Here is a 13,559-nt window from a genome sequence, read left to right on the forward strand (position 1 = left end):
GTTTACTAAGTAATAAACAAATATTTTCTAGTATGGTCCAAGTACAGTCATTTTTGCAGCTAAAAATTGCTACTTTTGGAAATTCAAAATGGCGGACCATGGAGAAGATCCCCTTTTCATGTATGAAAAGTGCAAGTTTTCCAGTCATAATGAATAGGCCCTACTTAGAATTTGATGCTGGTGGTAAGTATTCATGAAAAAAGTAACATTAGTGAATGGGCAGCATGAATTCTGGAAATAAACAACTAAAAATCTCACACAGTGTCCCTTTAATTTGTGAATTGCTTTGGAGCGCAATTAATTGTGTTATATGACCTGTATATTGTCGATCCTTTGAGGCACTGCAAGACATTATTGTGGTCCATGCTAGCCCTCCCAACACACACCACCACCATCATCAAGGAGGACCACAATGGAAGAAGAACCGCTATTTTGTTTACGTGTCATTGCATAGCCTACAATAATGCATGACATGAAGTGTTAAAAATAAAAAATACCTCAGTGGTTTACTGTGTTCTAACATGACATGTTTTTAAAACAATTACAGTACCCTATATGTCTCAGACATGTACTGTACTGTTGTGGACAACACATGTATCAATAAATATTCACAACAATTGTTATTTTCTTTACACAATTTTACACCGAATTTTGGTTTATTATTCCATGGCAGGATTGCGTTTTGACCATTGTCTTCATCAGATTCTCTTCCTGGGATGTGCACACCCTCCACACTCAACAGCATTTTCTTTACAAACAGGTCAATTATTTTAACTGTCATTGTGAGTCATTCCAAATGCTGTGGCTCCAAATGTGGCATCCAATGTGCCCCACCATGCTGTTTAGCGCAAGCATTTTCCATAGATGAGCATACACTGTACACCTATGCAACCCATCTGACCTCGTTATGCAATCATAAACCGCAGATTGAATGTGTCTATAACTCAGGAAGGGCCGCGGTGCACCAGTGTGTCTATGAGAGCAGTCCAGTGCCAAAGCTGTGATACAAGACATACACATGCCTCTTCAGAGGGTCCACACAGAGGTAGGCAAAGCTCTGCTCGGAGTCCTGACTGTCAGGATAACACAAGCCAGAGGAATCCTGTCAAAACACAACCAGACTGTTAATTCACAGAGATCATTTGACAGCGATCATTCATCTGGACAGATACAAAACATGTAAAATATGTAAAACCATTGCACCTTCTACCTGTACTACCTCACAAGAACTGTCTTGGGCCCTGCAATACACAACACACCACATGCTGCTTCTTGTTGCTGTTGCTATGATAATCTGACCAATTTAATTGCCTTTGACTGTACTGTACTGTACACAAGTCTAGTTCTTGCCTTCTTGTCTTTTTTCAAATCTATTCTATGTCTATTTCTATTACTTCATGACTTAATTATTACTTTATCACTCTGATATTGGTCCTGTCTTGCACTTACAGTGAATATCTATCCTATTAATGTCAATCCTGTGTATGTCTACATATTTGCACGGAATAGAGAAAAACACAATTTTAATTTCCTTGTATGACCTGTGCATATGAACAAACTGACGATAAAGCTGACTTGACTTGAATCAAAAGGTTGACGCAAATATCTATACCTACCGAAGCGGACACTTTTAAAATGGTTGAGATTATTTTGATTTCCTTTGTCTCACAGTCTTTTTGCACACTGGAAAAGATCAAAATGGTAGACAATCCTATAAATCATTTAAATGTTAAAAAAAACAAAAACAAAAAAACATTAAGGCTTCCAGTGTCACTGGTATTGGCACACTTTACTGGATACTACTGTGGGAAACCTAATTTGAGTCAGATGTAGTAAATCACAAATGGGAATCACCTTGATTTAATTGATTGTGTCCATAGGACATGAATTAGCCACTGAAAGATGACATTTGCGTTGTAAAAAGCCACCTGTTACATCGTCTTCCTCAGACAGACAAGCTATCTGGGCACACCAAAAATACTATTATTTGCAAAAAATGAGACCTTCAAATGATAAAAAGTGAACTCTAAAGACCTAGGTATACTAATTTCAACAGTGTGTTTGTGACAAAGGTGTTCCTGCACAGTTCGTCCCCCTCGGGGCCGCGAACCTGCCACCTCATCAACTACATCGATCTGGAAATGGGAGGCACAGTACGAGACCGCCGAGCTAAAGGGCCGGTCCGATAGCCTATCGGTAGGGACACATACACGTGAATTTGTGAACTTTGCCATTCATTCCTATGAGAGAGGCGAAGGCAAGCGATGGCAAGCGAAAGCAAGCGAACAGGAGCGAAGCGAAGCGAGATTATTAAAGAAAGTTTAATGTTATGCAAATGAGGAGCGAATTCGCCTGCCGCGGCCCAATCAAATCAACAACATAACTGTTCCATTCCATTTGATTCGCTGCGACGACCTGATGACGGTTGGATTTCGCCTCTCTTCGCTTCGCTTGCTTCGCCTCCTATGTGTCCCTACCGTAATGCTACCGCACTGCAGTGAGGCTTCAGACAGAAGGGAGGTTTACTAACCACACTCTGCTAGTTGGCCGCCGTTACATGTTATGTTATTCCGAAATCCTCCAATCTACAGAGCTGAAGGCCAAGGTGGAACACCATATGCCAAATACTACACATGTTTTGGTGATAAGGATTTTATACACAACATTGTATTGACCAAGTCTTATTCTATACTGGTACTTGGTAATGTCACAGCAATGCTGATGTAGTTGAGTCTTTCCCCAAAAATGTGAACATGCCCGCCAGCGGGCCCATCTGCACAGAGTGGCTACAAATGTAACATTAAAGCCGCAAGCGGCGATGACGGGCCCTCGCACACATGCATTGCAGGGACGGGGCATGCCACCTAGAATGTTGCTATGCCCCCCCAGGAAAAATGGAGTCTGTACGACGTTCGGTTCACGAGATATTGAAGAATTACAGTTTTCCTGCCATTCCTTTGCCTACCACATGGTGGCGCTGTACCTTATCTACATTTCAGGCTTATAGAAGAGTTAGTATTCATTATGTGCATACATGTGTGCATTTGCACTGTTTTAAAACACTGTAAAGTGAAATGGTGGCCAACTTCCTGTTTTAAAATGCCAAAAAAGTGAAAAAAATCTCACTTCCTGTTGGGCGTGGCCATATCGTTGTATGGACTTTATTGTGCGCCTTAGTGAGATACACAACTTAAAAAAACTCCCGAGTCTGTAGGCCAAAGTAGATGTTGGCCCCGCCCCTCAACGTGTTTGGGGGCGTGGCCTCCATTTCAGCCATATACAAAAGTTAGTTTTCATTATATGCACATATGTGTACGTTTGCACTGTTACAAAACACTCCAAACTGAAATGGCGGCCAACTTCCTGTTTCAAAAGTCAAAATATGTGACTTCCTGTTGGGCGTGGCCATATCGTTGTATGGACTTTATTGTTCGTCCTAGTGAGATACACAACAAAAAAAATCCCGAGTCTGTAGCTCAAAGTATATGTTGGCCCCGCCCCTAAACGTTTTTGGGGGCGTGGCCTCCATTTCAGGCATTTACAAAAGTTAGTATTCATTATATGCATACATATGTGCTTTTTTACTGTTTTAAAACACTCCAAACTGAAATGGTGGCCAACTTCCTGTTTTAAAATGACAAAAAAGTCAAAATATGTGACTTCCTGTTGGGCGTGGCCATATCGTTATATGGACTTTATTGTGCGCCTTAGTGAGATACACAACTTAAAAAAAGTCCCGAGTCTCTAGCTCAAAGTAGATGTTGGCCCCGCCCCTAAACCTGTTTGGGGGCGTGGCCTCCATTTCAGGCATATAGAAAAGTTAGTTTTGATTATATGCATACATGTGTGCGTTTGCACTGTTACAAAACACTCCAAACTGAAATGGTAGCCAACTTCCTGTTTTAAAATTAGATACCTAAATTCATGGAGCCGCCATCTTGGCAAATTACGAGATATGAAAAATTCCTTCGCAATATATCATCTTCAATGCCTTGACCTCATGTCCACAGAATATGAAGTCAATACGATGTACGGTGTAGGACAAGTACGTAAAAGTACGTAAAAAATGCTAAAAAATGCTAAAAAAGTCAAAATATCTCACTTCCTGTTGGGCGTGGCCATATCGTTGTATCGGACTTTATGATGCGCCTTAGTGAGATACACACCCTAAAAAAAGTCCCGAGTCTCTAGCTCAAAGTATATGTCGGCCCCGCCCCTAAACGCTTTCGGGGGCGTGGCCTCGTACCCGTGTTCCATCGGGGGTTAATATTCGGTGTCTGAGTAGCGGTGGGAATCTCCAATGTGTGTACCAAGTGGCGTAAGTGTACGAGCACGGGAAGTGCCCGAAAAATGGCCCAACAGTGCTAAAGACTAAGGAGAAAAATAATAATAATAATAATTAAAGCCGCGAGCGGCGATGACGGGCCCTCGCAGGTACATTGCAGGGGCGGGGCATGCCACCTAGCATGTTGCTATGCCCCCGCCCCCAAAAAATGGAGTCGGTTCAGGAGATATTGAAGAAAAACTAATTAGCATGAATTAGCATGGTGGCCAACTTCCTGTTTTAAAATGCCAAAAAAGTGAAAATATCTCACTTCCTGTTGGGCGTGGCCATATCGTTGTATGGACTTTATTGTGCACCTTAGTGAGATACAAAACTTAAAAAAACTCCCAAATCTGTAGCTCAAAGTAGATGTTGGCCCCGCCCCTAAACGTGTTTGGGGGCGTGGCCTTAATGTCAGGCATATACAAAAGTTTCATTATACGCATACATGTGTGCGTTTGCACAGTTACAAAACACTCTAAACTAAAATGATGGCCAACTTCCTGTTAAGTCAAAATATCTCACTTCCTGTTGGGCGTGGCCATATCGTTGTATGGACTTTAGTATGCGTCTTAGTGAGATTCACATTTTAAAAAAACTCCCAAGTCTCTAGCTCAAAGTATATGTTGGCCCCGCCCCTAAAAGTGTTTGGGGGCGTGGCCTAGTCCCCGTGTGCCACCAGGGGCTGATCCAATTGGTGTGTACCAAGTGGCGTAAGTGTCCGACCACCGCAAGTACCTGATTTCGATACCTAAATTTATTGAGCCGCCATCTTGTCAAATTATGAGATATCAAAAATTCCTTTGCAATATATCATCATCCATGCCAGGACCTCATGTCCACCGAATATGAAGTCAATACGATGTACGGTGTAGGACTAGTACGTTAAAGTCCGGAAAAGATGCCAAAAAAATGCCAAAAAATGCCAAAAAAGTCTAAATATCTCACTTCCTGTTGGGCGTGGCCATATCGTTGTATCGGACTTTATTATGCGCCTAAATGAGATACACATTTTAAAAAAACTCCCGAGTCTCTAGCTCAAAGTATATGTTGGCCCCACCCCTAAACGCGTTTGGGGGCGTGGCGTCGTCCCCGTGTTCCATCAGGGGTTGATATTCGGCGCCTGAGTAGCGGTGGCTATCTCCGATTTGTGTACCAAGTGGCGTAAGTGTCCGAGCACCGGAAGTACCCGAAAAATGGCCCAACGTGGCTAAATACCAAGGGAGAATAATAATAATAATAATAATAATCCTTAGGAAAACAATAGGGCTTCGCACCGAGAGGGCGAAGGGCCACCGCGTGGCCCTTGCACTTCGGTGCTCGGGCCCTAATTAAAGCCGCAAGCGGCGATGACGGGCCCTCGCACACATGCATTGCAGGGACGGGGCATGCCACCTAGAATGTTGCTATGCCCCCCCCCCCAGGAAAAATGGAGTCTGTACGACGTTCGGTTCACGAGATATTGACGAATAACTAATTAGCATGAATTAGCATTCAAAATTATCATTAGCATTGTCATGATTAGCATGTCGCTATGACCCCCTAAAACAAAAATGGAGTCTGTACGACGTTCAGTTCCCAAGATATTGAAGAATTACACTTTTCCTGCAGTTCCTTTGCCTACCACATGGTGGCGCTATACCTTATCGACATTTCAGGCTTATAGAAGAGTTAGTATTCATTATGTGCATACATGTGTGCATTTGCACTGTTTTAAAACAGTCTTAAGTGAAATGGTGGCCAACTTCCTGTTTTAAAATGCCAAAAAAGTGAAAAAAATCTCACTTCCTGTTGGGCGTGGCCATATTGTTGTATGGACTTTATTGTGCGCCTTAGTGAGATACACAACTTAAAAAAACTCCCGATTCTGTACCTGAAAGTAGATGTTGGCCCCGCCCCTAAACGTGATTGGGGGCGTGGCCTCCATTTCAGGCATATACAAAAGTTAGTTTTCATTATATGCACATATGTGTACGTTTGCACTGTTACAAAACACTCCAAACTGAAATGGTGGCCAACTTCCTGTTTCAAAAGTCAAAATAAGTGACTTCCTGTTGGGCGTGGCCATATCGTTGTATGGACTTTATTGTGCGCCTTAGTGAGATACACAACTTAAAAAAAGTCCCGAGTCTGTAGCTCAAAGTAGATGTTAGCCCCGCCCCTAAATGTGTTTGGGGGCGTGGCCTCCATTTCAGGCATATACAAAAGTAAGTATTCATTATATGCATGCATGTGTGCGTTTGCAGGGTTTTAAAACACTCCAAACTGAAATGGTGGCCAACTTCCTGTTTTAAAATGACAAAATAGTCAAAATATGTCACTTCCTGTTGGGCGTGGCCATATCGTTATATGGACTTTATTGCGCGGCTTAGTGAGATACACAACTTAAAAAAAGTCCCGAGTCTCTAGCTCAAAGTAGATGTTGGCCCCGCCCCTAAACCAGTTTGGGGGCGTGGCCTCCATTTCAGGCATATAGAAAAGTTAGTATTCATTATATGCATACATGTGTGCGTTTGCACTGTTACAAAACACTCCAAACTGAAATGGTGGCCAACTTCCTGTTTTAGAATTAGATACCTAAATTCATTGAGCCGCCATCTTGGCAAATTACGAGATATGAAAAATTCCTTCGCAATATATCATCTTCAATGCCTTGAGCTCAAGTCCACAGAATACGAAGTCAATACGATGTACGGTGTAGGACAAGTACGTAAAAGTACGTAAAAAATGCTAAAAAATGCCAAAAAAGTAAAAATATCTCACTTCCTGTTGGGCGTGGCCATATCGTTGTATCGGACTTTATGATGCGCCTTAGTGAGATACACACCCTAAAAAAAGTCCCGAGTCTCTAGCTCAAAGTATATGTCTGCCCCGCCCCTAAACGCTTTCGGGGGCGTGGCCTCGTACCCGTGTTCCATCGGGGGTTAATATTCGGCGTCTGAGTAGCGGTGGGAATCTCCAATGTGTGTACCAAGTGGCGTAAGTGTACGAGCACCGGAAGTGCCCGAAAAATGGCCCAACAGTGCTAAAGACTAAGGAGAAAAATAATAATAATAATAATAATCCTTCGGAAAACAATAGGGCTTCGCACCGAGAGGGCGAAGGGCCACCGCGTGGCCCTTGCACTTCGGTGCTCGGGCCCTAATAATAATCCTTAGGAAAACAATAGGGCTTCGCACCGAGAGGGCGAAGGGCCACCGCGTGGCCCTTGCACTTCGGTGCTCGGGCCCTAATTAAATCAATGAAATTAATGTACAAACGTCCAGACACTCTTTTGCTAGGAAAGCACAAGTAGGCTAAACCTACTAGTAGACAAGACCTTCTTTTAACTTACCTCACCAAATCCTTGTAAATGACCTTGGTAGTGTCCATGTAGGGACTGACTGTGTCCTCATACTGGCAGATTTCACCACCAAGACATATGTGTTTGAAAAGTCGGAAGAGAAACTCCTCCCGTTCTGCAGGTCTGAATAAATCATATTTATCCGAATCCTCTATGGTCAGTACCTGCAGAGAAGTTTGAATGTAGTTAGCTGCTATTTTGCACTTTGCTGATTTAGGGGAATAATAACATGTTTATTTCTAATTTACAAACACAATGTTACAGTACCTATACTGTTATAACCAGGGTGTGACTAGTTGAAAAATCAGAGGGGTGAATACTGTTCACATTTAAAGCAGTAGGCCTACATCTATGGAGTTATCTATGTAAAAGACTGAAAGCCAACATACATTTCTCAATTCATCAAAGTCTCCATATATTTCATGGTAACACTTGACTATTTGACCCGATGGTCTCAACACCCCACCAGAATATAGGGGGTCAAAAAGGTCCATTGAAACTTTAGAGCACGGCACGGCTTCAACATCGACACTTGTTATGTCAGAACCTGTGAAAACAACAGAAGTAACAAAATGGCCACACACCATTAGTAAAATGTTTCTTCTGAAGTAGTGTTGCCTACTAAGAAAACTCATCGCCACAAATTGTGCAGCTTTTCCAGGAATAGAAATACTTGCCTAGGGTTGTCCAGCGCCCTGACCTTAACACCTTAAGGTTTTGCATCACACAAGGATCTTGAAGGAAATCCTGCATAAAAAAGCATAGTACCACATGCACCATAAATTCTTCTGCAACTTTTACTTAATTTGATTGCTTTCATCCCAACCAATGACTGTAGGCTATTCTATGAACCTTGGTGTCCATTCTAAAATATAGTATAATATAGTAAAATATAATTAAAATTAAACACATGACTGTTGTTATAATATAGCCTAACTGTAGGCTATTCAAGCCTGTATTCAAACCTATATCAGTCAATGGTTATCCATTCCCAACCACAAGCCATTCACACTTACAAAAACAAAGTCGTTCTTTTTGTACGGGAAAAACATTTGGTCAAAGTTGAAAGCCTGGGCTGATATTCTCCCCAACATCGACCTGGCAAAAAGAAGCAAGAGAAGAAGAACAATTCTGGGTAAGCTGTAACATAGGACTAGCTCTAGTTGAGTTTGCAATGCTAGCTGCAGGTTGAAGGGTTTTTTTTTCTAGGATTGTCCCGGTTTGTTATCGTCTGAAAATGGAAGAACTGTCCCTGTTTGTTTGTGAGGCACTTTCTCACTTAGGCTAGGCCTACATAAAATGTATCTCGCTCGTACAGCAACGTGTCCCCTACTAGGCGCAACATATTAGCCAACTGTATCATATGCGCGATTAAAAAAAGATACGTTTGTAACCCGATGTTTCTACACTGTTACCATTTCATGAGCCGTCCTGAAACTTCCTGGTTTTGAAGAAAGGGAAACGATTTACTGGAAAGTAAACTAAAGACAAATTTCTGATCCAGCTGTTCTCCTGCCATGATGTTGTCAATGTGTCACTATGGAAACGCTACTTGGTCCTCTGTGCGCGTGCGCCGACTTTTGGAAGCATCCTGTAAGTCTTTCTCCTGTACATTGTAAACAATAGGCCCTACTGTTTTATTTAAATGGAAACGTTTGGCTGTAATGAGATGAAGACGCTTTATAACTCTGGTCATATTTGGGAGGGATACTTATTTTTCCAAGACATGGAGGGGCAGCCTGCATGGGGCATCCTGAAGGAATGCTGCAGCCTTTAAAACCCTCCTGTTGCTCACATGGGGAACACAACGTGTCAGGTTTCCTTTCAACATCTGGTTTTCATAGGCAATACAGGATGTTGTCAAGCAGTCGGACAGGAGCTCTTAACTATTGATATTACAGCCGTGGAATTTCTCAACTAATGCAGGAGAGGAGAAAGTGGGCTGGCTGAAGGTACCAGACACATCTGCTGTCTGCCCACTCTCACCAATGACAGTCAAATAGCCTCTGGCTGTGCATTTACCATAGGATCTCTTGACCATTTAACATGATTTGCTTCACCTTGCTGACACTGCTGTTATTACCTGTGCTGCCTTCATCCACTGTAAGTTCCCCCCTCATATTAATTTGCCCTGTCCTTAGTACTGTAAGCAGTAATTTTGTGTGATCAGACTGAAATAGTTGTAGGCTATAGTTGCTTATTTGCCTTAGTCATTTGTTGTGTGTGGACAACAGCAGTTAAATAGTTTGTGTGTGGGTCATGTGGACTACTGTAAGGGTTGCTGTTATCTGTTATCACTTTGCTGAGACAATATTCCAGTTTGAATGATATTCCCATCTCAGTGTATATCCACCCACATCAAATAGCTTGAGATACTGAGTGGTCATTCATGTAGAATAAAGATGGCTGTCTGGTAATATGAGATGTGTCATAAAAATTCTGTGTCTTGTGTTATGTTAACTAGAACTTGGGAAATGTAACAACAAACCAGTCTTTGGAAATATCCGAAGACTTCCATGATGGCACTCTTAAAAACGAGAATCCCTCAGCAATCAAGTATGGAGAGAAGTGCACCATGCCCTGTGACCTGGTGGCTAAACTCATGAAGGAAGAGAGACAATCTGTCTGTAGTATGTATGTTACATAAGAAGCTGTCACCTACTTCAGTGTACATCACGTGCTATACTAAAGCCAGAGGTCATTGGCATTTTTTGAACTTTTTTTGTGGTAGTAATTTATTCACTTTTTTGCTTCATGTATTTTAGGTGATCTTCAGTATTCAATAATTTCCTATACGAGAAGTACTAGGAAGATGATCAGAGACTTGATTGATGAACAGCAGAAATCTTTAGAATTGCTCTCTAACCAGGTAAAGAGTCTCTCTTGATACAGGTATACATGACATGACTTGTAGAGAAAGTATTTCTTTTGTCGCTTCATTTCATTAAAGACCCAGTGTGGCCAGTAACTTTGGTCATTCACTTCTTAGAATGTGTGGATAATTAGAAATACTTTGACGGTGGTTGTTAAAATGTATGAAAATAACATTTGTGAATGGGCAGCATAAAGTCTGGAAATTAACTACTAAAAATGATGCACGGGAACATTATTCATTACACAGTAAAGCTAAATGATTGGTGATTGTATTTTAAGGTAATTGAACTCGTGTCAAAGGTCAGCACACTTGGCTCTGAGGTCCAGCGGAGCAACACTGAAACCTTCTCAGTGAAGCCACAGCAGTCCCATGGTGAATACTACAATTCTTTTGTCAAAGCGAAAGTGTTATTTATGGTCTAAGATCTTGGTAACTGCACAGAATTTTAAAATTGTTAGAGATGCACCGGATCCTGATTTTTAGGCTCAAACTGTTTTCTAGACTCATTGGCTTACTGCCACACTGCCTGCACTGGCCGCTTCCAAAGTTCTTTCCCTCCATGCAGCAATTGGGGTTGTGAAAGACTGACTGAAAAACCTTGGCTAGAGATGCACCAGACCCTGATTTCTAGGTAACTGCCGGATACCGGATCCACTGCTTAAGATCCTGCCGGATCCGGATCCTGTGAAAAACTCTATTATCCTGCCGGATCCGGAACATCTCTAAAAATTGTGTTTAACCAGACTCAAATGTGTAGTTAAAACTAAACATACTGCTACAGCCTTTAGCACAGAGTATTGAAATTGCATTTAACCAGACTCCAATGTGCAGTTAAAACTAAACATACTGCTACAGACAATAAACACACACGCATACACACACACACACCATAAACGTTACTGGAGATACTCAACATAATATTAACAGTGAGCATCAGTCAGTTTGTTTCTTTTACCAGTCTTTGCTTTGTGGCCATTTTGTTGCAGGGCATGATTGTAGTGACATCAAGGAAACGCTGGATTTGACGGTCTCCAAAATACCCAGTGGGATCTACATAATTCACCCCGAGAATTCAGAATATCCATTTGAGGTAACCAGTTTGTGGTGGAATAATATCCCACATAGCTGGACATATTTACGGTCATATAGCAGCTGAAAGGGCATTCGTTATTTTTGTTTTAAATAAATGATTATAATTTTTGAAAATATAATTTATAATTTATAATTAATAATATAATTTATTACAGATTTAAAAAAAAAAAACATTTGACCTTGAAATATGCAGAACACAATATCGACAGTTTCTGTAGTTTGTAATAGTGACGTTTATACTGTCAACTTTACTTAGGAACATTGATCACACTCACAAACATGTTTTGCGTTGAATGTACACGTACATGTTGAGAAAGTCTACAATGTGTACATTAGTTTGTTGATATGCATCAACACAGCTGAAAAAAATACAATCGACTACACAACTCCAGTTTTGTTCCTGTCTGAAGTCTGAATTGCGCCTCCCTGAGGCCACTCTCAAAGTGGTTTGTTTTGTAGGTGTTTTGTGAGATGGACTACATGGATGGAGGCTGGACGGTAGTGCAGAGGAGGACTGATGGCATGACTGACTTTAAACGCTCGTGGTCAGACTACATGGATGGCTTTGGCCATTTACCAGGTCAGCACTCCCGTGTTTGCATAGAGAAAAGCAAAGCTTGCAGTCTGAACAACTTACAGCTGTGGTACTCAAATATAGCAGCATTCTTGTCCTTCTTTGGTTTGTGTTTGGAACAGGGGAACACTGGCTGGGTCTCAGAAAGATATTTAACATTGTCAACCAGAAGCACTCCCAATTCCAGCTGCACATCGCCCTAGTTTCACAAGATGACACCACGTCGTATGCATCTTATGACAAATTCTGGATTGAAGATGAGACCAACTTCTTCAGAATCCATCTGGGCAGATATGCCGGAAGTGCAGGTACTGTGAAGTGTGATGTTGTCAGCCAAATAGACTTTTATTGTGGACGTTGTGGCCGAACTTGTACTGCAATGAAAACCAAAAGCACTGTTCCCCCTTTAGAAGCAAAACACTAACATCTAACATAAACAGAAGTTTTGGACTTAAGTTTTAAAATGTAAATATTATGACTACTTTGCCTGGCAAATTCAACGTGCACCAGCCACATATTTTTGAGTTTAGACTGGAAATTGTCTTTAGAAAATTTGTGTTGTGACTCATGCCAAGTAGGCCTACATGTTTTGACTGGGCACTTCGACAACTTTTAAGGTATTTCGCCATTTCAGTACAGAAGGCTACGTGTGTGTATTCACTGCACTTTTGCCATGTAGGGCAGTATGGTAGTCAGTTCTCTTCCCAGTGTTTACACATTACAGAATTGGGTGCCCACCGTATTGTATGTTGTGAGGCGGTGGGTTTTTCAGATCACTGACCCAGGGCCGGCCAAAGTTGTCAGCGACCCCATTACTAACTATGCATTCATAAAAATGTCCAAATCCATCAGGTGACGCCTTCCGTGGCTACGAGCAAGAGGAGAATCAGGACACTGCGCCGTTCAGCACCACCGACGTGGACAACGACGGCTGCAGCCCCTTCTGCACCTTCGACGGCGCCAACGTGGAGAGCTGCAGCACCCGCCACAACGGCACGGGCTGGTGGTTCAACCAGTGTGGCCGTGCCAACCTCAACGGCTCGCCGTCGGACGAGGACAGATCCAGCCTCCCCCACATGCACTGGGGGACTTGGACCAAGAATGCCATTCCTGTTCAGATCAAGTCAGTGACCATGAAGATAAGGAGGCTGGCCACTCCTACAACCGATTAATCACTTCATACAACTACAGGAGTTTGTTTTTATATTGCACTGTAGCAGTTGAATGAAAACTTTTTGGTCAATTGATTTTTGGGGTCAGTTATGAAAATGAGGCTGGCTTCAACAATAAAGAATTCTATAAAAAAAAAGAACAGTTTGTTGAATGGAATATGGCTGACACCATAGGAGTT

The 13,559-nt window shown here is 42.0% G+C and overlaps 3 protein-coding genes across 5 annotated transcripts in view; 2 read left to right on the forward strand and 1 right to left on the reverse strand.

Annotated features, from left to right (window-relative positions):
- Positions 1-13,559, forward strand: part of c1qc (complement component 1, q subcomponent, C chain) — a 116,503-nt gene that overhangs the window by 23,281 nt on the left and 79,663 nt on the right. The window lies entirely within an intron of this gene.
- cfap300 (cilia and flagella associated protein 300) lies at positions 618-9,223 on the reverse strand. Its single transcript, XM_063203944.1, has 7 exons — positions 9,083-9,223; positions 8,684-8,765; positions 8,345-8,414; positions 8,057-8,214; positions 7,659-7,831; positions 1,617-1,683; positions 618-1,102 (listed from the first exon to the last, which is right to left on the reverse strand). The coding sequence occupies exons 1-7, from the start codon at positions 9,184-9,186 to the stop codon at positions 974-976; spliced, it is 783 nt and encodes a 260-aa protein (XP_063060014.1). The 5' UTR covers positions 9,187-9,223; the 3' UTR covers positions 618-973.
- angptl5 (angiopoietin-like 5) lies at positions 9,174-13,496 on the forward strand. 3 transcript variants are annotated; one of them, XM_063203942.1, is made up of 8 exons: positions 9,174-9,260; positions 10,132-10,297; positions 10,433-10,536; positions 10,821-10,914; positions 11,529-11,632; positions 12,094-12,214; positions 12,331-12,516; positions 13,061-13,496. In XM_063203942.1, the coding sequence occupies exons 1-8, from the start codon at positions 9,207-9,209 to the stop codon at positions 13,378-13,380; spliced, it is 1,149 nt and encodes a 382-aa protein (XP_063060012.1). In that variant the 5' UTR covers positions 9,174-9,206; the 3' UTR covers positions 13,381-13,496. The 3 variants fall into 3 exon arrangements, with proteins under 3 accessions (XP_063060012.1, XP_063060011.1, XP_063060013.1); XM_063203941.1 differs by lacking the exon at positions 9,174-9,260 and adding an exon at positions 9,309-9,770; XM_063203943.1 differs by lacking the exon at positions 9,174-9,260 and adding an exon at positions 9,311-9,619.

Source organism: Engraulis encrasicolus, chromosome 7, assembly GCF_034702125.1.
Source record: "Engraulis encrasicolus isolate BLACKSEA-1 chromosome 7, IST_EnEncr_1.0, whole genome shotgun sequence".
Lineage (NCBI taxonomy): Eukaryota > Metazoa > Chordata > Actinopteri > Clupeiformes > Engraulidae > Engraulis > Engraulis encrasicolus.

Coding starts and splice junctions, on each gene's coding strand:
- cfap300 (XM_063203944.1), bottom strand. CDS start 9,186: ATGGCAGGAGAACAGCTGGATCAGAAATTTGTCTTTAGTTTACTTTCC. Junction 8,415..8,683: donor AAAAGAACGACTTTGTTTTT/GTAAGTGTGAAT, acceptor TTTTTTATGCAG/GATTTCCTTCAAGATCCTTG. Junction 8,215..8,344: donor AGGGCGCTGGACAACCCTAG/GCAAGTATTTCT, acceptor TTGTTTTCACAG/GTTCTGACATAACAAGTGTC.
- angptl5 (XM_063203941.1), top strand. CDS start 9,714: ATGATTTGCTTCACCTTGCTGACACTGCTGTTATTACCTGTGCTGCCT. Junction 10,915..11,528: donor GAAGCCACAGCAGTCCCATG/GTGAATACTACA, acceptor ATTTTGTTGCAG/GGCATGATTGTAGTGACATC. Junction 12,215..12,330: donor TGGCTTTGGCCATTTACCAG/GTCAGCACTCCC, acceptor TGTTTGGAACAG/GGGAACACTGGCTGGGTCTC.